At 41.9% G+C, this 27274-nt stretch overlaps 3 protein-coding genes across 5 annotated transcripts in view; all 3 read right to left on the bottom strand.

Moving 5' to 3' along the window:
* sema3h (sema domain, immunoglobulin domain (Ig), short basic domain, secreted, (semaphorin) 3H) overlaps positions 1-5945 on the bottom strand; it is a 40628-nt gene extending 34683 nt beyond the window's left edge. The window contains exon 1 of one of the 2 annotated variants that reach the window (XM_061270866.1): positions 5245-5945. In XM_061270866.1, coding sequence (XP_061126850.1) covers positions 5245-5344 — 100 coding nt within the window. In that variant the 5' untranslated portion in view covers positions 5345-5945. The remainder of the gene's footprint in view (positions 1-5244) is intronic. The other variant, XM_061270857.1, reaches the window with a different exon arrangement.
* Positions 5946-14933: 8988 nt separating this feature from the next.
* On the bottom strand, positions 14934-22430 carry rhoab (ras homolog gene family, member Ab). Of its 2 annotated transcripts, none has more exons than XM_061265653.1 (5): positions 22289-22430; positions 18897-19053; positions 18429-18549; positions 17671-17801; positions 14934-17171 (listed from the first exon to the last, which is right to left on the bottom strand). In XM_061265653.1, the coding sequence occupies exons 2-5, from the start codon at positions 19050-19052 to the stop codon at positions 16998-17000; spliced, it is 582 nt and encodes a 193-aa protein (XP_061121637.1). In that variant the 5' UTR covers position 19053; positions 22289-22430; the 3' UTR covers positions 14934-16997. The 2 variants fall into 2 exon arrangements, with proteins under 2 accessions (XP_061121637.1, XP_061121647.1); XM_061265663.1 differs by lacking the exon at positions 22289-22430 and adding an exon at positions 22064-22209.
* Positions 22431-23060: 630 nt separating this feature from the next.
* Positions 23061-27222, bottom strand: tmem115 (transmembrane protein 115). The gene is made up of 3 exons (XM_061271387.1): positions 25891-27222; positions 25392-25756; positions 23061-24912 (listed from the first exon to the last, which is right to left on the bottom strand). The coding sequence occupies exons 1-3, from the start codon at positions 26380-26382 to the stop codon at positions 24624-24626; spliced, it is 1146 nt and encodes a 381-aa protein (XP_061127371.1). The 5' UTR covers positions 26383-27222; the 3' UTR covers positions 23061-24623.
* Between the last annotated feature and the right edge of the window lie 52 nt (positions 27223-27274).

Below are 27274 nucleotides of genomic sequence, written 5' to 3'. Positions count from 1 at the left end.
CTGAAAAAAAAGAGGTGAAACTAGACTGATAGAAAGGAATGGCCTCAACAGCAGATGAGGAAAAAGATCCAACTCAAGATAACTAATACGGGGAGGGAGCAAATTGTGCTAAATTGATACTTAAGGGAATTAGCAGCAATGTGAGGCTTAATTTTTACTTTATCGTGTGCTTTAGGCTAAAGATAGCCTCCTAACACCAGAACATTTTCCAGTAACCATTAACAGCATGCTCACTGTTTTTGCTACCAAACCATGAGTCTACTTTCCTGAATACTGTACATGCAAAAAACAAGGGATACAGTTGCTCACATGAAAAAGTTATACGTATCTATGTACTACGTGAAAAGAAAAAGACAGATCTGCCAGCTCATCTATGACAGACAACGTCCTGACGCTCCCTTTAACATTTTCACTTTTCTTAAAAGCCATTTTCACTGTTTGCTGCTTTACTTGTTTGGCAAAAGTTGACACCTCCGGGACCTCCATTTTTCTGTTTTTTGTCTGGTTCAATTGACATCCTCAAATACAAAGTTGCCTTCCTTACATAACTTTTTGTTTTGCATGAGCCAGCAGCTGGTTTTGACACAAATGGGCACTTAAACAGTGACGAACAATGGCCGTTCGACCACTGGGGACTAACAAGCATTAAAATGAATAATAGAGAATGTTGTGGTGTCACATCGCCATCCACGTGAATTGTGCATCTCCGCAGCAGCAATTTGCAGCACAGAGCTTGCAAAGACCTGTCCTAGATAGAAACACATCTGAAAGAATAAATGAATAATGGAACCACTCGATATCCTGATATCACTCTGGAATCATTTGTGCTTTAATGGTACACACTGGAAAGAGCATGAACCATGATGAGCACAGCAATATTACTATTATCAAAAGGCATGATCATCGACCAGTAACTTATTGATTAATTAGGATTTGAAGGTGCTTTTAATCAGCAATAAAAACCACAATTAGTTCTAATGCTGATGACTGTCGTTTAACGACAAATTTGAATTCTGTTGATGTGCTGCTGTTGCTTTAAGGTTTTCTGTCGAGGTCAAAATGAGAACATGGCAGCTGGGTTGTGTGTCTGTCAGCTTTGGTGTTTCAGGGACCACAGAGCTTCAAGATGGCCTTATAGTTAATCCAAACAGCTAATTTGTAAGGCTGCGATGGATGCGTGGAAACAGCTGTTTTGGAATCCTTCCATGTGTTGGTTTTCCAAAACATCTCTATTATGACCAGACTGTCATTAATTTAATTGTTTTCTTTCCTCAAGAATTTGTGAACAAAAGCAGTACGAACCCCTCCTATCGGGCAATTTGGATGAAGTCACTTATTTAAATGTACATTGTATTTTGGGCATCTGTCCATAAAGTGACAATGGGATTAGTTTAAGACCCTGCCTGAGAAGCAGCCAGCGGGTCACAGGTCAAAAAATGACATCTTAGCTCATTTGCTCACAGAGATTCTCATACAGAACGATTCTATCAAAAACAAACCCAATTCCAAGACCAATTCACGGAATCAAAAATACCGCTTTATTAATCACCTTAGAAGTGGTGAGGACATCATGTTCTCATGCAATGATTCTGCTATGGTTGGACATTAGTTGATCAGCACAAAATCTGCATTGAATCTGCATTGAGCGTATGTGTGTGTGTGCGTGTGCGTGCGTGTGTATGAGCCTCTTGTTAATGTGATGAGGCGTGCTAACACACATTGTTTGTGTCCAGCGTGTTAGCTTTGAGTTTGAATGTATGTGCATGCTCATGTGATGTAATCAACAATACATTGAATTTAGAGTCTAGCTGTACTTTATCACTTATGTTGAATCTTCTAAATGCAAACAAAAAGCCCTGAAATGTGTTTTGAATTTATAGCCAGGCTGTCTGTGAGTTTGTTGCTACTTATTTTTGGGACACGTATTGATTGCTTTGGTGGGGTTACTGTTTTACATTCTGTGCTGTAAGGGATTACTTTACTGGAAGACAAAGCATTCCGTATGTTATAGGGGTGAAAAAAAACGTGAGTAATTCGAGCAGCCAAAAATAAATGCTTTTTTCTGCTTTGAGTATTGGTTTATTTGGTGCGTGTGGTCTTGAAGGCATTCAAGCCAACCGTAGCAATGCTATGCATGACGGTAACACACAGCCGGCGTGGTGAGAAGGCCAACTTCAAAATAAAATCTTCCCAATTACAGTAATGCACAGACATCAGTGCCTTGGTATGCTTTTGAAGTTTTTCGTGGCAGTGCAGGGTGGCCTAGCGGCTGACTTGGCTCTTCTTCCCGACTAGGAGTTGGAGCCCAATTTAAATTTAAATTGCCATCACAAACTGTTGCCACCAACATCAACACAACACACATTTCGAAATCATGTTAAATGAAATGAAATCATGAAAAAAACTTTTTTCTTTCTTTATTTAATCCGAGTACTCGATTATTCGATTTTTTTATTTAGAATTTTCAGTCGGATATCTGATATATTCAATAGGCATCTCACCGATCTCGTTTGGGGAAAGTGGAAGATGAGCAAATTAGCCAGCAATTTAGCTAAAGAATTTCTGTTCTGGTGGAAAAATCTGCTTCTATGCCTGGCCGCAGTTCAAGCTGGGCCTTCATGTAAAAAACAAAAAACAAAAGAATTGTGCCGTTTCGCTTTAAGTTGCATTACTATAATGATTTTCAAATAACACTACTTAAGATGATCATTCACTCTGATCTCTTTAATCTTAATCTTACATTTCTCTTGGGCATTAGAGGACAACAGAGCTCGACCAGAACCAAATTTAATTAAGGAAATTTGCACCCTCATAAGAACAGCTACAATTGATGGGCACAAAAGTGACTAATCCGCTGATTGTGTCTCGTCAATTGTGTGGAATTTTGTCGATGCAGCAATTATATTAACAGGGGGAGGAGGGGGCTTTAAATTTCAGCCTCAACAAATTTGTTGGCTAAAGAAGGATGACACATTGCCACCAGCAAGTCAGCAGGTCAGTCACATTGATATGCACAATCACCTGAATGTTCTGTACCATCATTGTTTTTTTTGTTTTTTTACATCGATACGGGATCATTGCGTGTTCTTGTGGACAAGTGGTGGGAGGGCTGATTTTAATCCACGTAAAGCACTCTGAGTTGTATTCGTTTTGCATAAAAATAAAGTTTGATTGATAATGAGAATGAAACACAAATCCAAATTTATATCATGTATGAAATAAAAACTTCATCCTGAATATACTTTTAATTACAATGACTGGCAAAAAAGTCTATTCCATCTGCTGGAAGAAAATGATGAGTATAAAGTGGTGATGGAAAAGGAAATGACCACGGCATAGATCTCCCACAGAGAGCGACAGAACGCATCCACACCCACAACCACCCACGCACACACACAGTCCACATTATGCCAATACAAATCACAACACATCTATTCTCTGCTTCTAATCTTTGCAAAGATGAACATGCTGGTCTCTGTGGAAATGTATATAGTATATATATAATCATGCATGCAAAGCAAGAAGTGCCATCCATCCACTCCATGCAACCCCACTTACTGAATGGTGAAGCGCTTGCTCCCATGCTGAGATATCATTAAAGCTTAATTCCCACCTGGAAGAGCTCAACGATCATCTTCATCTGTCTGTATTTTCTAGGTCAGGGATGGACTACTTAAATACTGGAGTGGGCCACACTTTTTTAGTAGTGCTGCTGGGGGAGGCCACGTAGGTCCACGTACTTCCTAACCACATGTACGACATACATGCTATTTTAAATATGGACAAATACATGCTCATATGCAAAGGGCTCTTGACACATTTATCAATGCATGTATAAAAGAGCACCTATCCTAACTCAATAACAAAAGGTTTGAAGCAAATAACAAAATATCCATACTGTGATTTTTTTCACAGGGCTCTCACACACAAACTGTTGAACAGCAAACCAAATCATTTTCTTAAAAGTTTTAATATTATTGAGAAACAATGTTTATCCTGCATATCATTCCAAATAATAAAAATACTAGGCTTACTCACGTTGTAGTATAGGGCAGTATAAGAGGTGGTTCAAGCACAACTGTGTCTGCCATCTAGTGGCGAATGGTGATATTACAACTTAAAACTACAATCAAACCTTTGTACTCACTCACTTGTTTTTGTGAAAATCACTGTTGAACTCTTTGCTTTTTCTTCCGAATGGGAGATGAATTTATCGTGACATAGGGTATTTCTGCTTCAAACATAAAACATTTCTGAGAATCCCCCAATATCTGAACTGCCACTGTGATAAAAATGCCAACTATCAATCTCAAGTGAAATCCTTCATTTCAAGTGCCTCTGAGGTTGTATAATTTGGAATTTGATCAACATTTTTGGGAAGACCATCTCTAACGCCGTGACAAACCATTATTGTGCTCAGACCGATTCATTATAGCGTCATTAATGGCACACTTCAAACTTGTTTCAAGTGAGGGCCAACCCAGACAGTTGCTGCTCCCATGAGATTGGAGTGTGGTCAGCAAGCGTGCACATGTTACAAGGACTACTCCGCTACAAGTCAGCTATTATACTGATCTTCTCTGGTTTAGTTGCTGTGGCAAAGTCATCACACATTATACAGTGGAGGTTGAATCAGCACAGGGCCAGGAAAGAATGAATTTGGTTGTGATGCGCTTCTGGGATTTCTGCCATCAGAACATTATTTTTGGTGAAGCTTTCTGAAATGGTCACAGACACTTGACTCTGAATCCTAAAGGTGGGTGGGAGGGAGCTGTCAAGAACTCAACTGGGGGTGGGTGTTTTTAGGTGTCAAGCTTCACTGCTAAGTGGTTTGTAAACAGTTCAGCAGAGATTAATTCATACAAACCATCTAGGTGGGGGAACCTACAGTCCGTGGGCTATATCAATTTAGTAAGTATTCCACCCCTGATCTGTCCACCCATGACATTTTCAAATAAATAAAACCTCTGAGGAGCTATGATTCGGGGGGAAAAAATCAAGTGCTCGAATATATGTTTCAGTATTTGATTGTTGCGTGACGTTATCACAAATGTCATGTAACGCTCAGTAGACATGAAATGAACCAGGTGCTTTTATTCGTCTAAAAACTCAAACTCAGATTACTAAATAAAGACTAGATAATCTGTACACAGTATACTGTATACAAATAGGAAAGAGCGTTTGTGGTGAGATGGAGTGACTGACATGTGAGACAGAGCCCATCATAACGATGTTTCTTCTTACCGGAGTGTGTGAACTGCAGTCGTGGCTGAGATGCTTTCCAGGCCCCCGTTAAGGTGGCTCCGAGGTGGACTAGAAGCACCACTGTTGCCGCTCCACACATCCTCCTACTCCTCACACACAAGAACACCCACTAAGTCACAGTCTTGGCTCCGGATCGGACCAAATCAGGCAGTTCACAACTGCCCAAACTCTCTTAGTGTCAGTGGAGGCACCACAGTGTTGCACTGTTAAAATAAATAAACAAACAGTTCAGAGAAATAGAAAAATAATTCCAATTGGAATGTGAGTCCAAGTCACAAAGATGTCCCAGTTTGCAGGACGTGAGTCCAAATCCTGAAAATAATTTTGCGCTCCTTGTAAGCATGTAGCATCACCATCTGTGGGCTTGTGTCTTTGGGTTGGCTGCGTGTGTGTCTGTGGGTGTCAGAGAAGTGGTGAGAAAAAAGAAGAGGAAAAAAATGAATTTGTCTCAGTGTTGCCTCCTTGCAGCTTGACAGCTCTCTTCTGCTCTTGTCCCTGCTCCTCTCTGCATTTGACTGTTCTCTTGCGCTCGCTCTCTGCACTCTCTCACTCTCTCTCTCTCTCTCTGCATTCTCTCTCTCTCTCTCTCTCTGCATTTTCTCTCTCTCTCTCTCTCTCTCTCTCTCGCTCTCTCTCACATACACACAAACACACACACCACACACCACACACACCGCACACTCACACACTCACGCCAGCCGCACCCACGTGCAGACAATCAGTAACACCCATCACTGCTCCCTGGAAAAATGACACTTCATCTCAATTCAGCTTTTTACTCTTACTCCCGCACATATTTCCTAACTACAAGTGACTGTGTTCAGTCAATTATTAATTTATAAAAGTTAAAGTGATATACATCCCAACAGACTTCACAAGAAAAGTTCATACGAACAGAGACAGTCAGCCCGCCACTTATTATATCCTTGTAGTGATGTAGTTGACCTATATATTATATCCTGCTTCTCATAAGTGAGATGACTTGTTTTTAATAGTGGATTAGAAAAAGATGCCTTTCGCCATATTTGTTCAAATAATGGTCAGTATACACCGAGGTGAAAAAAAGTATGCTTCTCTGACCCATCTTGTACCTCTAATTCGACCTTTCAGAAAAATGGTGGCTGAGAAAGAAATAATCAGAGAAAGAACCGTAACCCTAAAATAACTCACTAACTTTCTCATATAGCTGTTTAAGTGGTTCTATGTGCCCCCACCCCCCTCCCCCCCATTAGCACTGATGAAAAATTGTGCGCATACCCCTGCATTTAAGATGCCCATTCCTGTAGTAGATTTGCTCTATCAGGCAACATAAGGTGATGCAGCAGGCCTTTTTGGGGGGGGCCAGAGTAGAGTGGCCGTCCTTAAACCTACAAGTTGGAGGTTCGATCCCTGACCATTGTGACCCTGTCAAAGTGTCCCAGAGCAAGACACTGAACCCCCTGATGCGCCGCCATAAGAGCCTGTGGCAGGCTTTATCCCCCCCCCCCCCCCCACAGTTTGTTATGGTTACAAATGACCCTGCTCATGAATATATTGGTTCACATATAACATCTTTCAATTTGGGAACAGTCATCTGCACAGAACATTCAGTTGTGCTTACTCTCATACATCATGGGCAAGAGGTTCCCTGCTCTGTGTTCACAAGTTCTACTCTTTGGCAGCCAAATTAGCTGGCCACGCATGAAGGAAACTTGGTTTTGGGTTTGAAACGGATACATTCTAATTCTAATACCGTTTTTTTCCGTGTATAGTGCGCAATATTTTACTAATTTATTGTCCTAAAATCTGGGGTGCGTATTATACATGGGTACAAAGAAAAAATTTTTTTTTTTTTTTTTTTTTTTTTTAAATAAAGTCATGGTACAACAAAACCAACAACAGGACTGACCGACAAAGTCGTGGAACAAAAAGACAGGGTGACATTACCAAAGACAGGAACAGAATGACAGTAACACATGCAATGATCCAACGGTGAGAGCGAGGGGCAGACAGGACTTAAATACAAAACACGTTACATCGATTGAGGTGACACAGGAAGAGCGGGGTGACACGAACAGAAACTATGGCAACCTAGACACATAGCAAAACTGGGGACGAGACATGACAAATCTCCCCCGAAATAAAACTCACCTTTCTTCTTGTTTGTTGTCAATCGCGCATCGCATTCAGCCATCCTGCCCAACACACTTAGTCAGTAAAATTCATAATTGACGACACATCGTTTGATGCGATGGTGCAATCCTCGATGGTGTGTTATTGTCAAATATTGTTTGTTTTTTAATCTCCATCGCGGACCGGACGTCATACGGAGGCCGCCATTACAGATGCGCAGAACGGTTGCGCAAGACACGTCAGCTATATAAAGAGCGAGAGTTCAGTTCTCCACCTATTAGTTTCAATTCACAGTTTAATTAGCAGTTTCAATCAGCAAATAACAAAATGCGTATTACAGGTAATATTTTATTTCACAACACTTTGCCTTGTTCCTTTCGTCTCTGCTGTTCATTTCAAACACGCTCCATACGACCGCAATGCTCTTGTATCAGACGCTCGCTCGATCACCTGCTAGTTTGCCGTCTGTCACAATGTACCCTACACAAATCCGAAACATTTGTTGCGGCTCCGAGTCACGACGAGGGGCAAGTTTTGGTTTCCAAGGGTGTTTTTATTCCTCTTCAACGTCTCTCCCATACAGAGCCGCCGTGTGCGCACGGAGCGCGGTGGTGCGTTTAGGGGCAGTCGGAGAAATCAACGCCAACAAAAAAAATGACATCCAGCCTAGTTAAGACCATACCAAAGACTTTAAAAATGGGACCCATTGCCTCCCTGCGTGTGTGACGATCTTTGGGACTTAAAAAAAAAAAAAAAAAAAATTAAAAAAAATTCATAAAAATTGGGTGCGTATTATACATGGGTACAAGCTTTTTTCCAGCATCAGCATGCCATTGTTAGGGGTGCGTACTATACATGGGGGCGCACTATACACGAAAAAAAACGGTACATTTTCCGTGCATTCTAATAGATTTTCCGTGCATTTTTAAATGATTTAATAAAAATATTAAACAAATTTAAAAAAAATATGAAGAGGACCAGAATTACTTTTTTAAAACACTTGAGAAGCAACATTTTCTGTAATTGTTAAAAAAAAGTTTTTATACCCCAATGCAGGGAAAAAAATCCCTCAATCATCAGTGGTAAAGTATCCTAACTCAAACCCACTTGTTTAATAATTACAAATATAATAATGTTTGTTAAGTGACGTGAGCAAAATGTTCTTCAATTTGACTGGAGGTAGAATAAACCTTTGCAGCCACCTGTTGCCAATCATACAACAACATCAGTCATCGAGTTGAAAAAAAGTTGAAATTTGACAAGACAAGAGCATCATGATTTCTGGTGGCACTTTTGTTTGGTTTTCTACTACCCTTATTTTCTAATGTAAAACTGGAACCTTGGCTCATAAAAAGATCGTCAAACATTGGCCTAATTAATGCAGTTCACATTCACTGATTCTGCGAGATTAGATGTGTGCTACGCTGCAGGAACAAGCATCAGAGAAATAAAAATAATCAGCTTTTAAACCCAGTACCTGAATCACTGGTGCTTTTTATGCAGTAGCTCTTTCCAACAATACAGTGGTGGTCCAATTGCCATGATCTTCACAAACCTGTGTGTGGAGATGGAGAGACAGTGGAGAGAGTTTTTGGTATTATAACTCGCGTCCGCTAAGCCATCAGGTCATTATGACGGGATAATTGGTGACCTGACCACAGGGCCTCTTAATTGCAACAGAAAACCTCCCTCCCACTCGAACAAAAAGCCTCTGATTTTCTCGCTGACAAGTGACATCCATTAGTCAATTGTTGTGTGAGCTCTGGCTGCGGAGATCATTATGGACCTCACATCTCACCGCTCCCTTTCTGCACGAAGCACAGCGACACTAACACATACTTGTTGTCGTGCACATTCCCCGTGTAGCGTGGATTGAGTGTAAACGCTGCGGGTAATGAGCTCTCATTGTCAGCCAGTTGTTCTGTTTGTTCAGAAGCATGAGGTTCGTCTATTCCTTGGGCTGATACCAAGACCAAAGTGTCCACTTTGATTACGCAAGCATATTGATTAGCAGTGCTCCGGCAAGTGGATACGGAAGTTGTTTTGTGTTGGGGTTTTTTTTCCCATACTGTTTATTATAAAGTGGAGCAAAGTACTCTGCTTGGAAACTGTTTTAATTACAAATCGATGACTTTATTTGAAGAGCAACTTTTTTTTTCTTTGCAGTGTTAATCCCAGAGACCTGAAGCAAGGATTACAACAAAAATGTATTTATTTATTTATTTATTTATTTATTTATTTATTTATTTATTTATTTATTTATTTATTTATTTATTTATTTATTCAAATTCGTTTACTCATTCATTTATTTGCCGGGCTTTTCAGTCCACAGACCGGTACCAGTCCATGGTCCAGTGATTGGGGACTGTTGCTTTAAACTTTTGACATTTTGGTGATGGGAACGCCTCTAATGTTGCAACTTTGAACTGCCATCATCCATGACGACAAAAGCTCAATCAGCTCATCTAAACTACTGACTCTAATAAATAACTTTTTTTTGACAACGCCACAGGAGGTAAAGATGACGTCAAAGTGTCAAAAATGTGATGATGACCACAAAATCAGGAATGTAACTTGAATCGTGAAAATCAGCTCGACATCAAGTCTTCAGTCAACATAAATTTGCCAAATCCATTGTCTGAGACTGTGTGCGAGTCGAAATTATTATGTTGATTAGTGGGCAATTACCCCCGATGCCAAATAATGTAAAATAATGTATACTGCACAAATATTACAATTTTAATCTTTTGCACTGCTCTGCAACCAATTAACAAAGATTGAGGCAACAGTTTGGCCATGTTACCAATTCAAAAGTCAAATCAACGCTCGACCTTACAGATTTCACTGCAGCACACACCAAATGCGCAATCATAAATAAGCACTTTACCTGCAAATATTGCTTGATGGAGGGCCAACATTTGATGAGTTTGAAGAATTATGTGGACAAACTATTTGTAACGATCGTCCATGGCAGTGAAGACAAGCTTCCACCTGCCTTACTTGCACCTTCACCGAAAACAGCAAGAAGACTTTCTGTTGTTATCGTGCTGCCACCTTGTGTCATTTCTTGGGGCTCACTCAACCGAGAGGAGCTCAAACTTTGCAAAGCTCGTGAGGATACGTCAGCGCGATTGCCATATTGCATGTGAAAGCTCCGAGCCATAAAATGTGCAAGTCAATGCGTCTCGTTCTCCCGTTCAGACCATCAGTCATGTGCTTGTGAAAAAAAAAAAGAAGTTCATTACGAATGTTTGCAATATAAGTTAGCGCAATATGTATTTTGTGATGTTTTAAAGCTACCAATGTTTTGTAATGATAATTTAAATATTTTTGCACCTATATATTTTGGAATCCTACACGGTATGAGGAAATTTACATCAATAACTTAATAACAATTGTGTCAAAAACAATTATTCATCCCAGCATGAGATCTGGATTTGCGTGTCAAACGCTTTATCTCCAAGCAGGAAAAACACATTGAGATGCGACTCAGCTCTCAAGGCAGCATGTACTGCATGTCAATGTCATCAACTGTCCATTCTCCTTCAATACATCAGATCAGCTCCCATGACCGTCCTGTCAAGCAGTACAAGTCAGTGTGACTAGCGTTTTTCAACATTCTCATGTTGGTCATGTGATACAATCAATTTGTGCAAATCTGATCACTGACACGAGCCCACGATGATATGGCCATCAATAGCATAGTGTTTGTCCTTGCTGTGCCCCCTGGGAAAAATATGCCCTCGGGATGGACAAACTGGTTGAGGCTGAAAGAGGACACTCATTTTTGCCCTGGTTCAGACTGCCCATTAAAATTGCTTTACTGAGGGTGAGCATAAAGAACAAAAGTTGATGTAATAACCTTCATAAATTATAGCACGTAAGTGACTGATTTATATTGAAATCTGTATGCACTGCAACAGAATTGGCTCCCATTAGCTAAACCTTCTCTATTGTTGTTTAAAGGTATGCATGGGAATGCACTTTTAACTATTTCAACCGCTCTGTCTCCCAATGTTATTTTTTTTTTTCATTCATAAAGGTAATTTCACACAATCTATTCATGACTGTCTGCTTGGCAATTTGTGCAACCCCAAGCAGAATACTGATGTGGCACCATGGCTGCTACAACACGTCGGACATTCTGACTTATCCGCCGGGCAAGACGTGCAGCATCTGTCGACGTCACCGAGGGTGTCGTTTTAACGCACCGTTTCTGTAATGTGCAACTTCTACCACTAGATGTCAGAGTAACTTAAACTTTGCTTTAAATTCAACCTCCAGCGCTGGCGAACGGTGTCAAACCTCAAGAGTTGTTTAAACGGCGTATATTATCAAGTAAATGTCTTATATGTTGCTTTATTGTTTTTACTTTTATCATGTATTTTCTGTTACTCTGGAAACAAACTTTAAAATACAGTACCACATCACAAGGCGCGTAATACCCTTTCCTCTTTTGACCTACTTTCTTCCTAATATATAAAAGATATAGATTCATAGAGCTATTTAAATGAAACTATGACGAATTTAATTCATAATTCGGCGTATACTTAAAACAGAGTCAACAGTTGAGTTGTGCTATAGTGCTTAACAAACGAAGCCGACCACCACCCAATATTAGGTGATTACGCCATAATCATTTTTATGTCTGCAGTGTTTTTTACCAGTGCAGCACTTTTACCACTGCATCACCTATTTTAAAAAAATATCATAGAGCAGCATAGATTTTTTTTACTCGTAAGTTTTACGTTTGACACGAGTACTTTACATTCCTGAGCAGAAAAATTCGGTTAAGTGGTTGAATGACAGGGCTGGCGCCTCAGCACTGACAGGGGGACGTCCCAGCAGTCATAATCAGAGATCGTCTATTAAGAGCAATGCTATTGCGCGATGAAAACTCGTACTTTAATACTGTACACGGAAATATATGCACAATACAATAGACTATCTCTGGAATTTTTCCACTGGAGTTCCCCTAGTGATTCACTATCTTACTGACTTCCCTGCCATGTTGTGTTGCTTGCCATGGTATGCTAAGTATGTTGAGTGACTGACTGTAAGAATCAAACATATCTTACTAAATACAGATCTATAAATACAGATACATATTTTAGATGTTGCATACAACCCAATAATAAATTCGTTCTCTTAATATGCAATTAATGTAAATGGCTTGTTGGGGAGTATCGAGATCTAAGCACGCCTCATCTATGTCCAAATGGAAGGAAATTTGGAAATATCAAACTCCTCCTCTAGATGTGATGGTGGCCAAGAGGCTGGCATGAAAGTGACCAGTGGTGGCCACCATGTAACTCCGCCACTGCTCTAAAATATAGTATAGGGGTGGATGAAAATATGGTACCTTGACCTTCAGTGGGGAGAGAAGAGGCAAGAGAAGAGAAACGCTTCTAAATTAAGTGAATTAATTAATACAGTTTTATGGAACAAATATCGGAATTTGTTTTAAATAGGTCAGTGCTTCAGATAGAGATAATTACAATAATAATAAAAAATAGCGACTGAGTAATAGATGCAGAGTGACAAGTCTTTTTCTCGACGATCTCACTGCAGTTTGTACAAGCTCCGCTCCTTTCTAATTCTCCGTCCTCCCATTGGACATTTCGTGTGCCCTGCGTCCAGTTTCATTGGAGATTTCAAGCAAGCGACGAAAGCATATTGGTTAAAAATAGTTGGCTAAAAATAGCCCGGTATATAAAACCGGCGTTCACCAGCATGTGGAGCAGCACACACCTCGCGGGCTGGAGGAGGAGGAAGGGAAGGGAAGCAAGGGGAGTCTAGAAGAAGCTAGAAGAGAGGGCGAGGCAATTTGTGAACAACAAAAAATAATAATAACCTGTCGTTAAGCTTCAATCCCTGCTGAAATGTTCCGCTCTCGGGTTCTTTTGTGCCTCTTTCACGGTGTCTGACCACCGCATTGGGTGGAGTACGCAGTGACGACCGACCTTCCTTCCTTCCGGCCTATGGTTTCACTCTTAACAGAGCCTGCTGTCATTTTCCATAAATACACTGAGAGGTTTACTGACATCACAATGTGCTCTGCAGGTTTTTAGTGTTTGACTGAATAGAATACTGATTGGTTTCAAGGGCTCTTTATGAATGATCTGTGGCCCAGTGGTGTTTTTCTATGGGAAAGGGTGGGGCACTAAGCACATTTAGATTTGAAACTTGACATTTTCTGTTTTGCTTACTGTTACAAGAAGAGATTAGGGGTAGAGAGAAAAAGGACCACTGCAGTAAACTGGATGTATGGGCTATATTACTGCAGTGAGCTGAGTTAACCTACGTATAGTGGGGGTCCACTGTATAGTTCTCAGCTTCATCTAAATCGGATTAAATCTGCTGTTGCCAGGCGGAGTTCATTGGGCTCAACCATAATTGCCTCACAAGCAAATAATACTGTACAGATAAAAAAAAAAAAGCAAATAAATTCTCCATGCTGTTCTGTGCAAGTGGAGTCTAATAATCTAACACCACACTATGTTGCACACTCCCTGCAGTTTGTGAATATGGATGTGCTACGTGTCCCATCCCACACCGGAGCAAACTGGCTCACCTTTGCATCCCACACAAGCCCTCTCTGCAACACAGCCATCAGTCAAGAGTATGAGGCGGCTGCGGCTGCTGCTGCCAAGAGGACTTGGTGTAGTAGCATTATGCTCTTTAGGCAGCAATCATCTCACCCAGGTTTGCAAAAATCCTCATCTGCGTTGACTTTGAATGAGAAACAGCTCATTTTCCTCTACTTGAAAAATGACTATTTTGGCTTACAGGGAGTTTTGATCTAAAGTTATACAATGTATGAAGCTGAGGGCAAAAAGAAAACAGACTGCTGCAGTTGAGACAGATAATACTGCAGAGTGCAGTATTAGTGACATTCTAAGATAACATGAGCATGTGTTTATTTAATTTCATTTTTAATTAGGACTCATGACAGCTAAGAAATAACTAGAGCAATTATGTCAGAAGTCGTAGGCAGGGATGGTGCTACACCTTGCTCAGTCAAAGCAGCTCACTGTATTTTGGCATTAGCTGCTTTGCGTTCACTCAGTGTATGTATGTACTTGCAGTAGTTAGCTGTACAGTGCTAACATAAGTGTGGAACTGATAAACTGTCAAACATTTTTGACTGGCAAATATTTTCAAACGTATTTACACGTGCGTTTGAACCTGATATCCAGTTTACTGCAGCTTCACATGCCTCCCAAGATCTGACAGGCAATCAGATGTGATTTGGACTCAGATTGAATAGTGAGTAGAGAATGTGTTTCCAAAGTTCTCTATCAACGGGTCAGATTGAAGTAACCCATAAATGTTTTGAAGCCTCCTTTAACAGTTACACCATTGATCCAAAAGAAATACGTTCCCTCCGGTGGGGCTCTTTTCGCATCTTTAGTTAGTATTCAATCAGAGTCCAGGGGGAACGTTAACAATAAACTAGGCACTTCATAAAACTTCTCATCCATCACACTCGCGTGTGCATCGATTGTCTTTTAAGAGCTCTGCCCCATCTTTGACTCAGAACGAAAAGCACTGGGTGTTATAGAAAGTAATTTATTACACAAACCAAAGCTAGTTTACAAATACGGTTTCCAGTCCTGTGTGTATAGTTTAGTATGAACAAACCCACAATTCATATTTACAGACATTGCATACAGCTTTGTTTACCTGTTCTGACTTCAGCATCAAAATTTAAGATTTAAACATTCATTAAAATGAGGAATAAAAATGATTTGTACATTACATTTTTGCCCTCTCAATGTCATTTTTTTTGCATTTCAAAACATCTTAATCCAGGGCCCAAGCAATAATTAATCTTCTCGTGACTGTCTAAAAACATTTGGTGGGACTGATTGACAGGTCGTTAAGAGTAAGGTCAGGTAAAGCGTAGCAATCCGCTCTTGTTCTACCTGTTTTTTCTTTTTCTTTTAAATACTGACAGACAACAATACATTTAAAAACAAAAGAAGGCAATAAAGTGTAATCCAACAATACAGGAGTAGGTTTCTGGAGCAACCTCGTGTCTCAGTAGGCCAGGAAGAGGAACTAGTTTTTTTTGTTTTGTTTTTTAAGGGAAAACTGACAGGCCACCATCAGCATGTTTAATCAAATAAAACTAATAGCAAGCAACTAACCAGGTCTCAATTATTATTTTTTTCTTCTAGACAGTGATGAAGAACATTGTTTCCCCCAAAAAGGCTGTCATGCAGTTTTATGGATCGGCAGGTACCAGCTCTTAAACGATAAGGCAGATTCAATTGTAAAATGTGCTCATGGCGGATCCAGGCATTCTCTGAAACTTATTTTACAAAGACAACCTACAAAACAGCCGCACTTGTGCCGTAACAGAAGGACTAGCGTATGAAAAATACTTTACGGTAGCAATTGCTTTCAACACAAGTGTGTTCGGGGCCGTTTCAGCTCGGTGTTATAACGTTTGAAGGCAGGATCCCAGATTCAACAGGGTATGTAGGCTTCCGATTACTGTCTTCAAGTCTACATTTCTCCCCCCAAAATAAAATGAAATCAAATTGCGTCACTCCTAGATCAAGAGATTTGTGGTGGCGCGCATCTAAAACACAATACTTAGTATCCACGTTCTTTGTCCTGGTCTACAGCTAGAAGATCAGCACCAGCAGTCAGATGTGTGGAGGAGGAATGGGGAGCAGACGAGTTTGAGGGGCTTATAAATCCTTCCACTGGGCCCCCTTTTTATTGATTTGTCATTTTTAGAACCCATGATATTATTGTTGGTGGGGGTGTGCGTGTTAATGTCATAATTGCCGAATCATAATCACCATCTTACAAGCACTTTAAATAATAGCAAGAGGGGGCAACGGTTTGTCAATTGCAACAGTGGGATAATAGGAATGTGAGGCGAGGGCTGAGTAGTCCTGTAAGCACAGGATTAGCCTCACATAGACATCATGCCTTGAGGCTGTAAAACCATCGTATCTGAAGTGGAGGGGGTCAGCTAGAGCTGCACACAGGAACAAAATGTTTCCAGACACCAGTATTCAGGTTGTCTTGTGGTAGGCACACCTAAATTTGAGCCAAAGTGAGAATTCTAACTGTACACGTAGCCTCATCAGAGGGCAGATTGCCTTGCCTGCACAATCGGGGTTAACTATCCCACTGGCAGCCATTATTTACGTGTACTTGCTGTGCCCTGACCCGTCAAGTCATTCAAAGAGGAAACTAAGGTTGCCATCCAAACATAACAGAGTCAGCGGAACATCCCCACCACAAATGATCACGCATGGCTAGATTTTGAGCAGGGGCAGGATCTCTTAATGACCTTCGGTGTTGGGCGGGGTGAGGACAAGCGGTCTTTGGATGGTGTCAAGTTCCCACCAAATTAGAAGGCCAAAGGTTTACAAAGGTCGTCGTTATTTGCCCACATCCAATCCCTCTCCTTCGTAGCTTCCCAAACAAAAGTCTCTGGGTAAATTCAGTCCGACAAACAGCCATTTTATAGCGGGAGCCATTGATTGCAGTCTTTTGCTGACCTCCCTCCTGCACGCCGGCTACTAATTCCTCTATACCTCCCTGGCCACAGGTACAACAGGCCAGGTGCAAACAGTCCCACAATAACTGCCACGTTACAGCAGTACACATTTATTGCTCTTGTTTCTGCGGCGAGCCTGCAGCGCCGCCCTTGTGGCCATCTCAAACACCTCCCGCACGCCATCCTTGGTCTTTGCAGAGCATTCCATGTAGCCGAATGCCGCGATCCGACCAGCCATGTCCCTGCCTTCCTCAGACTTCACTGGCTCCTGTTGGACAAAAAAGACAATTAATACAGTGTCTTACTACCAATACTGCTTCAACACAACAAAGTTTTAAATAACATTAACATACTATTAGCAGCATGCAACTGGAAGCAAAAAATAACTGATGCACAAGGATGGCCCCTAAACATTGTACTTCTGATGCACCTCATGCATCACCTTACCTTGCTAACTTACTGGGAAGCTAGCTAGCTAGCTTGAGAACCAAATGTAGGAATCTTTGTTCAGTAATCCTTCTTACCAAATAGCACAAACAGATGGACTCAATCAAATGCAAAGATTCCATTTAAAATGCTTTGTTCATAGCCAACTAGTCAATATCAAGTCCTATTGAGCTAACAGAAATTGGAACAACCAGAAAAAGGACAAAACAGTAAGAGTGCTAAAGACCGCTTGAACAAAGCACATGGGAACATTTCTGCTCAGTCATCTAATGGACTAGTGGCTGTTGACTGGACTATGTATGTTAAATGAGATCAAGCACCTGCTTCATTTTAGCCAGCTCCCGGCGTGTGTGCTCATCATTGCGCAGGTCTTTCTTGTTTCCAACCAGGATGATGGGAACGTTGGGGCAGAAGTGTTTTACCTCAGGTGTCCACTTCTCTGGAATGTTTTCTGTGCGCAAAAGAAAATGAAATCATTTGTTGGTTAGGCGAGGCAGTGCGTTTGACAAGACACATTTCATGAATGTTTGAAACCAGGTTTTCCAGATATCAGATAAGCCAGACAAAGGGAAAGAAATTGCATTCATATTTGTTCTGGGTGAAACCAAGCAACCAGTGAAACATTCATTTCAGGCTGTTTGCATGCACTGTTCAAATCAAAAGACAACATTGTACTTGTGAAAAAAGGTACTCATGTCTCGAAGAGCGCAGAATAGCACTCTTACCTTGTTTTTATTACTAACATACCAGGTAATAGACATTTTCTACTCGTTTAATCACATTTATGCATGACATTTAAATTATCCAGCACTTTCATCACATGATTTCATATGAACCTATTTCCATATTCATAACCCTAATAGCAGAAAGTGCATTGCGTGTAATTTTGCAGCATGGCTGCCTGCCGCTGCTTGTGCTGCAGCAACTTGCTCTGGCAGTTAATCAACGAACGGCTTTAACGACTATTTGGAAATCAAATGAATTAAGTAACCTCGGAAAGTACCTATGTTGCTCATCAAAATGGCTGGAGAAGAGCAGTACAAAATTGATTGATGCGCATGACCGTGTTTACGCTCACCCAAGCTGTCAGGGCTGTCGATGGAAAAGCACATGAGAATGACGTCAGTGTCTGGATAAGAGAGCGGTCTGAGCCTGTCATAGTCCTCTTGACCGGCCGTGTCCCACAGCGCCAATTCCACCTGAAACACACATACAAATGGTTATTTTGATTTGATTTTCCAGGCATAGAAGACTTGGTGTGCGTTTGACTGCACGACAACACAATTACACAATCAGAAGAATTGCATTGATTGACTGCAGTATGTTTAAACTCTACATGGTAGTGCAATCACACATAGCCAAGTAAACATGGTGCAGCACAACATCCATTAAAAAAAAAAAAAGTGTATTTTATATTTTTAACACGATTTAAATTTACATTAGTAGTTAACCTCTTGTTATTCTTATGTGAAATAACATGGCAATTGTTTGACAAGATAACTAAATGTGCAATAGTGGCACACCATCAGTGAGTGTTATTTCGTACCTGCTTGCTATCCACTTCTATGTCGGCCACATAGTTCTCAAACACAGTGGGGACATACACTTCGGGGAACTGGTCCTTGCTAAAGACAATCAGAAGGCAGGTCTTCCCACAAGCTCCATCGCCAACTATCACCAGCTTCTTACGGATGGCTGCCATCCTTGAAGAGGGACGGAAGAGTGGGGGGTTAGCAAAATAAATTGATACGCTGCTATTTTTACAGCACATCCAACCATCAAATGTAAAGCAATTACCTCGCGGCGTGTACTGTGATATACTGGCAGCAAAGCGCCGCAAAGGAAGAAACACACCACACACACACGCAAAATTTACACTTCAGAACGAGTTTCAGTAACTGCGGAAGTATGCTTGCTCAGTAAAGGGAAGTTATTGGGAAACAAGCAAGTACACAAATGGGAAAATAAGGACCTTCGGAGCAATTGTGCTGTTTTCCACTGAACTCGACTCAATCTGCATCATTATGCAAGGCCAACGAAAGAAAATATTTTCCCAAACAAACAAAATTACCAACACTAGAAAGCTCCAGTTACAACAATGGAAAACTGCTCACGCAGTTGCACAACGCTACACTATAAACTACATACATACAACAAATTTGGTTTAAGAATATTGCCTCTCTGACAGCGGCAATCAAAACATGGCATTAGTACCTTACAAAACGGCAGAATATGTAATGCAACGTTATCATAAAGCCAAAGTGGTCTTAATGTTGTTGCAGGTTGGTGCTATTGGTTAGACATTCTTTTCTAATCTTGGAATTATCCTTAAACTAATTCACTATTAGACAGTGAAATATCTGACAAAAGGCCGCAAGCGTCACGGTAGATGAATAATCTAAGTAGGACAGTCTTGTCAAAAATATTAGAGCATTCCCTCGAAGACTTGAACAAGAAGAAAGGGCTCCTGAAATGGGGCAGCAGCAGCCTGGAGGCATGTGTTGACCAATGTTTGACCAAGTCTTGATAACAATGTCCCCACCCCTTCAACAAATGCCACCTTGGTGCTGTAAGGCGGGCCATCACAGACTGACGGCTGCTTCAGCACTAATAAAAAATAAAAAGCCGACAAATATTGATCCAAAGCACACCACAAAGCATACTGAGGGTGGATATCAATGCGGGTAACCACTTTATTAATGAGTGGCTTTCTGTTAAAGTAGAACAAGAACCGGAAGAGGAAAACACCAGCAGGAAGATAAAAAAAAAAAAGGTGAGACAAGAAAAAAAAAAAACAACAGCAGGAAAATCCCTATTAACATAACATGGAAGATTGTTGTGTCTGAACTCAAAAGTCATTTCCTTTTACTGCACGTCTTCAAGCTTTTAGTAGAACAACTTAAATCTAAACCGAGCACAAAGGCCTCAATGACACGCACACACAAAATCAGGTCAAATTACACATGGCTGACAAAGACGCGTCAAATTCCAATGCAAAATTAATAAGGTTTCCGAACATTTAACAAACAACCAGGTTGTTGTCCCCCCCCCACCCCAAAAAAAAGTACGTGTGTGTTCGTCCCAGGGAATGCAGTTGGAGATGAACAATCACTGTCTCAAGGCAACCTGCTCTCAAAATTAAAATGATGGCTAATGAGACCACGGGTGCGTGTTTTGCTGCTCATCTGCAACCCTTCTCCTACATCCATGACCTGGAAATTTTGCTCATGGCGTCAATTATCAAGGGGATCTATTCTCTGCGCAGTGAGCATTGGGGACACCCCAAAGCACTTAAGATGGAATATTTATCACTTAAGTCTCAGAGCTCCTTGCCAATGATGTATACAAATGGGCGAATGGGAATAGGTCTAGCTTACAGGGCAAATGTTTGGTTCATGTTAAGAAAAGAAGATTTTGCTTTACGCAGCATGTTTTCCACCAACTACAATTCCTTCAGAGGTATGTCTTAAAATGATGTAACGTTACAAATGACATTTTGGGGCACAGATCAAAAGCTGAAACCACATAGAAAGAAGACAATAAAATGATAATGAACAGTCAGTGCCAACAAATGGTTAGTTTTGTTTTCTTTTCGGGATGGTCATGAAAGGGTGTGCAATAAACAGCCTAAAAAAGACAAGACTCAAAATACGTGGTTTTGCATCGCAGTCTGAATTTGCTTATCAGCAAAACGAGAATCCACCGCTGAGACGATACGAAAAAGCTTCATTGGACTGGAACACGTATGTCACTCGCATCACCTGCCGCAGGTAGTCCAAGGACAAAGTATCAACTAGCTCGCAACGACCTTTGTCTCGTGCAGCATTGCAACGCATCATGCAGTCTTAAGGCAGTAATCATCACCTCCATGGCGACAAATAAGCAACACTTCTTACAGGTTTTACATCCCCCCCCCCCCATTATTTTGTTCCATGTGGTTCAGAGATAAAATGTCATTTTTCATCAAAAATTATCAGTATTTGGCATTGCTGAGTACTCAAATATACTGTAAGTAGGTCTAGAAGAATTTGGTCTGGGGAAAAAAAGCGGGATCGTTATATCCCTTGTTTTAATGGCCCAAACCACCGGAGCATAGAGAGGGGATTGTGCCTTTCCAACGAGAGCTTCCCAGTAAAACCAGTGTTTTTAAAGCAGCCTGCCACTGGGTGGGTCACCAGAAAGATGGCGTCATCACAGAGGCAACAGATGGCTAGTGTGTCCGCAGTGGAAGAACGTGTAGGTGGCCTCATTTCAAATTCAACACCCGGCGGAAAGAAAAAAAGATTTAAAAAAAAAAAAAAAAAAACATGTTTGACGTATGACTGAATGGTATCAAGATTTTAAGAAAATCCAATATGTAAGGGTTGCATTTAAAATTGTACGTTGCTCTAAGGCGTTTTAAAATAAGTGGAGTTCGGTGTACAATCATTTATCGCACCGAACAATAAAATAAAACCGAAGAGGAATGAATACCTTATTGTGGTCTGTCTTTGATTCTGAACCAGTTTAATGAAAAGTCAACGAGCCAGGCGCCTGCTCTGCCGAGGCAAGTCGAGAAGACAGCCTCTTTGTTTGAATACAGCCGTTTCGACAATCTAGGCCAAATGTCAACGTTTCGATTTTTTTTTATTTTTTTTTAATAAATGGATGACCGTATTTAAGAGGCTGCTCTTGTGAGATTGTCGGTGTTGTTTACACCACTGATGATCCTACCTTCAAATGAGAGCGTCTTTCAGCTTGAGCTCAACTGTCTGGAAAGTGCGGAAGCGGCATTTAGCAATGGAGGTCGTCAGGGAGGAAAAAAGGCTTACGAAGCTAGCGTCGGCGAACCTGGTCAGCGTTAATAGACCAGCGCAACTTTAACTACACTTTTGCCTGCTTCGAGGCAGAAGGATAAACATCACTACTTGTGTGAATGTACAGAAAGTAAAGTTTTACCTGCAGTGCGTGCGGACTGACAAGTACAGACAGTAGTGCTCGAAGGAGAAGAGTCGCGCCACCAGTGCAGCCCGTCAGCGTACTACTTTCATACAATGCAATGCTTCACGGGAGCGCGCGAGGAAGGTTGGTGAGAGGGGGAGGGGCGTCGAGCGCGTGCTCGAGAGCCACACCTGCGCGAGCACGTTAACGTTGATCGTGAAGAAGCGCGCACACGTTCAATAACGCTGCCACGGAAGCAACAATATATTCAATGATATCAACGAATGATATCATGTAATTCATCAACTGGCAGACGTGCTTAATTGAAACAATTAGTATCATTTTGTGTTTACAATGTATATTACTACAGTCTCCCCATCAGGATGAAAAGCGCTCACCGAGCGTTATTTGTCAGTAGTCTGGGCAAACTGCCCCACCCAGTGGACAGTTTGGGACATTACTGGGAAAAAAACCCATAGTTGCCGTGTACAGAATTCTGACTTTAAAGTGGAATACTCTCTTTAAAATCAGAATTCCGAGAAAAAAAAAAGTCAGAATCCCCCCCCCCCCTTTTTTTCTTCTTCACTCGCCCTAATCCTCTTCCGTAGACTTGAGACTTATTCTCACTTTAAAGTCAGAATTCTGAGAAAAAAAGTCAGAATCCTATCACTCCCCTTTTTTTCTTCTTCACTGGCCCTAATCCTCTTCTGTAACGCCAATAAAGTAATTTCCACGCAGCTGCCTATGAACCAAAATCATACAACGTATAAAATCATAAGGTATACAGAACTTGCTTTTGCACATTTTATTTCTTTTTTATAACGAGTGCTACTGAAAGTTGGTCTTTAATGGTCAGCAGTAAAACAATTGGGCTATTTTATCTCATATTTAAAAATCAAACAGAAAATAACGGTTTGGCTTTGAAAATCCTTCATCCCACTCAAGCATGATTTGAAGTCAGGGGTGCAGAACCATTCAGTTCAAGGCAATGTCTGTTTTCATAGTTATCTGAGCATTTTATAAAATTAATGAAAACATATGATGCAGTAATCAAACATTTTGTTCATAACCTAACTTTGTCCAAGTTTCATTTCCGCTTTTGCGAGTTGCACGCAAGGCTGGGAAAAATGCTCTCTGGAGTTATCAGTTCATTACCATACTATTTCATCACATGCTCAAAATCCCTTATAGTATAGTAAATTTCTATCAGTCCAAACCCAACATTATTTTTTCAGCCTTTGACCAAGTTTGATTTGAAATCAGTTGGACTTTGATCAACGATGATCAACTGACCCATTAAAAAACAGCATTTTCCCAACATACAAGAAACCAACCCGTAGTCTGTCAAACCAACATCATATCGTAATACAACCAAGACATGCCACAATTTCTTCCTCTGTGTTTGTATCCTAAACATGTTCCTTTTTGTCTAATTGACTTGCCTGCCGTAATCTGACCATGATTTTCATCATGCACTTGATCTATGGCACCGTGAGTCTTAATCTGTAAAATAAAGCAATTCTATGAATGCATCAAGCCTCCAGAAAAGCACAAACTATGCTGACTACCACTCAGTGCAGGTGACCTCTCTCGGTTTGTCTTCTGTAAGTTAGCACAAACAAAAAGAACCAAATCCATAAAATTTGACTGTATAACAAAACAAAAGTATTGACAGTATGCAAACCCGCTCAACAGTAAAGTAGGACAGAGGATTACATAGAGTCGACCTAAAACATCAGACAGATCAGATGTTAACACAAGACATCCAATATGCATGTATGGAAAGTTGTTACTGTCAAGTTGTGACCAAAAAGGAAGAAAAAAAGACAAGTCATAGAACCGGTCCAAAATAGTCCCAAAGATATTTTTTGCCCATTGCCAATCTGCTAGAACCTCTCTCCCGTCTCGTGCTGCTTGTGGGTTGCCAAACCAAACCCTTGACAGCAAAGTAGCCTGTACAGAGTCTGTCTTTTGGGGAGCCTGTCATGAATGAGCACTCCCTTGGCAAACATCTGTGGTCTGCTGTGAAAAAAGCAGAGGAATTGTACATCCAAGTTGCCATTTATTTAAAAAGCAAAAACAAACAAAAAGAAACCTCACAGAGCGGTGCACATTGCTCAGCTCAGTTGGGATTAATCCAGCACACGAGAATGGCTGCTTAACTTGCGCCTGTATGCAAGGAGGAAGTGTAGGCTTGCCTGCCTGACCACACTGAGCAAATCCAATACGTGTCAAGTGACAAGACACGCTAAATCCACGTTTGGAGTCGACGGTGAAATTAACAGCGTATAAACAGGTCCACCGCCTTCTATCATTGAAGTTAGGCCTGCCAGTGACATGCCCATCGTGTCTATTACGATCTAGAAGGTGCGTCCTCAAAACTGATGATGCTTGACTCTGGGTTGGCTTGTGCAGCACCACTGTGCGACATCGAGGCTGAGGAAGTGGAGGAGAGGGTCATGCCGACAGCGCCCCCCGCTGCTGGCCGGGGCACTGAGGATGGAGGGTCACGAGGGAGGAGGGGCTGCGTATCGGTCCGGATCTCGTCCACGTCCTCATCTTCCTCGTCATCCATGCTAGGCCAAGCTGACTGGTCCTCCACACGCTTTAGACGCTCGTTCAGAGCCTTGAGAGCAAGTTGTCTGTGCAGAGGAGGACAAGATTGTGACTTCTTTGCCCATACCACAAAGACGAAGAGCAAATCCCCTACCTTGTCATCACTTTTTTGTTTTCGTGTTTCGGTTCAGACATTATCACGTGAGGGAGAGGAGACGCAACAAAAATGCTGGTCACGTGACAATAACGGTAACTAAATCGGTAATTCCTAAATGTGGCTTACAAAATAAAAACGATGCTATTTTCGTCAACCAAAACCAGAATGTTACAAAATGTCCAGGTACTTCTCAAAGATTTTCCTCAATTCCAATCACAGTAGTGTTAAGCTGGATCAGAAGAAAAAGCACCCGCTTGGGAGGAGATAATAGTCAATAGGGGGGGAATAGAGAGGTGGGGAGGGGTGGTGGCGTATCCGTAAATCCATACCCGCCGGGCCTCAGTTTTTAATGAAATAATAATTTGTTGCATGAAAACATGGTATGATTCATTTAATCTCCTGACTCACCTCCTCCTCTCAGCATCCTGCGGGTCTGTCCCCGGCAGGCTGATGGTGATGGACGACGGCGCGCCCACGTCGTACCTCTTCACCATCTTCCTGCACACCTTCACCTTCACCAGGGTGGCGTGAACCAATCCTGCCAGTAGGCCCACTGCCGGCTGCAGCGCCTCAGGGAAGAAACTCGCAAAGGCAAAGTGATCCGACATGTCGCCGCGGCCCCTGCTGTGCCTCTGGTAGAAGCGTAGGTACACCCAGCCAGACAGGGCGCCATAACTGTATGAGGCCAGGGGGGCGGAGCTCTCCAGCAGGCCTGAGAGGCGCAGCAAGGCCAGGAGGAAGAGACTCAAAGCTGGGGCTGCTTTGAGCCTTACCTGGCAATTAGAGAAGAGAGGGTTTTAATTCTAGATGGGACAATAAATTGTTTGTCAAAAGTCAAGCCCTATTCTCACGAAAGACATGCTTCTTCCAGCTGGCATCAGCGCATACCAAATAATCTTAGCCTCACCTGTGGAACTCGGAGTACTGTTGTGTCCCCCATGGTCTGCTTCAGTGCCACCAGGACACCTCCCAGGAAGCCAGCCACTCCATGGACGCGGACAGCAAATAGGAAGTCCAGGTTGAAGGTGGCCACATAGGTGAGGAAGTAGGAGAGGCCTGCTAGAAGGCCTGCAGATACATTTACCACTGCAAAGAAGATCAGCAGTTCCAGGGCACCCCACAAAGGCTCCAGCAGGCGCCCACAGGACATCACAGTCCCAACATTGGCCACCACCCCCCACACGTGCTGCTCGATGATTCCGTGGGTGACCAGAGTCCACACCCAGAAGTTAGGAGGGAACAGATAACCGGGGGTAACCCCCAGTGCATATGATGTGTCCACGGCCCAGGAGAGCAGGTAGAGGAGAATCACCAGAGCACTGATGGCTTTCACAACCACACTAGTGCTTGCTAGTGCAGCCAGAAAGTGCTGCCTTGCCACAGGCAGATAACGATTCATGGTGAGAAGGATCCCTTCAGAGCACAAACAGCTCACAGACCAAGCGGCGTCGTTTTGAGGTTAACAGCAAGCCAGAGAAGTGACACTTGAATCCACAAGCCCCATTTCTCTGGAAGCTACCTTAGTAGTAGAGTAGGCAGGAGAAGATTTCATTACGTTTAACTGAAAATCTACGCTTAAACTACACTTCAAATCTTGGACGAGAGGAAAATCACACGCGCGATGCAAAGGGCTGTTAACGTTTTAGCTAAGAGATCTTGTCATTTGCTTACAATCTCTCGAGGGGGAACTACGGAGTATGCAGCAAGAACAAATTGTTTCAATGTTAGGAGACAAAGTGCTCCAAAGTCCCAAATTCTTGAGATATCTTGCCAGTTAGCTTGTCAACACGGGCACGCTAATGTTAGCTGGCTGGCTAACCGAAGAAGCCGTGAGCTGGTGGTGTGTGCCCGCCATGGAGAAACACAAAACACGTCTGGATTATCTTTTGATAGAAGACAAACCTCTCGCAATGTAAACTGGACCAGCAATCCCGTCCACAGATCACCCAGTCTCGACATCTACCAGACAAATTGGAGCATTCCCCGTAGCCAGCAACAGGCCTTGATCAAAACAACCCCGGATACGTTTGACAGTTCACGTCATTGATCAATATTTCCTCGTTAACGGCCAATATATTTTCCAGACTCTCATTTTCAATTAAATCTACTTTGCTCCTTGGAATGCTAGTGGAAGTATGCAAGCATAAAGTACGACTCCGGTTATAAACCCGACTCAGCTACAAAACCACTGCCTGCCACCGTCATCTGCACTCGGCGAAAAGGCGTCAAGTCACGTAACTTTTTAAAAACACGAGCATGCTGGGAAATTGAGTTTATCGGGAAACTGAGTT

Source organism: Syngnathus typhle, linkage group LG2, assembly GCF_033458585.1.
Source record: "Syngnathus typhle isolate RoL2023-S1 ecotype Sweden linkage group LG2, RoL_Styp_1.0, whole genome shotgun sequence".
NCBI lineage: Eukaryota > Metazoa > Chordata > Actinopteri > Syngnathiformes > Syngnathidae > Syngnathus > Syngnathus typhle.
The sequence above is the reverse complement of the archived record's forward strand: the minus strand, read 5'-3'. Positions and strand labels throughout refer to the sequence as shown.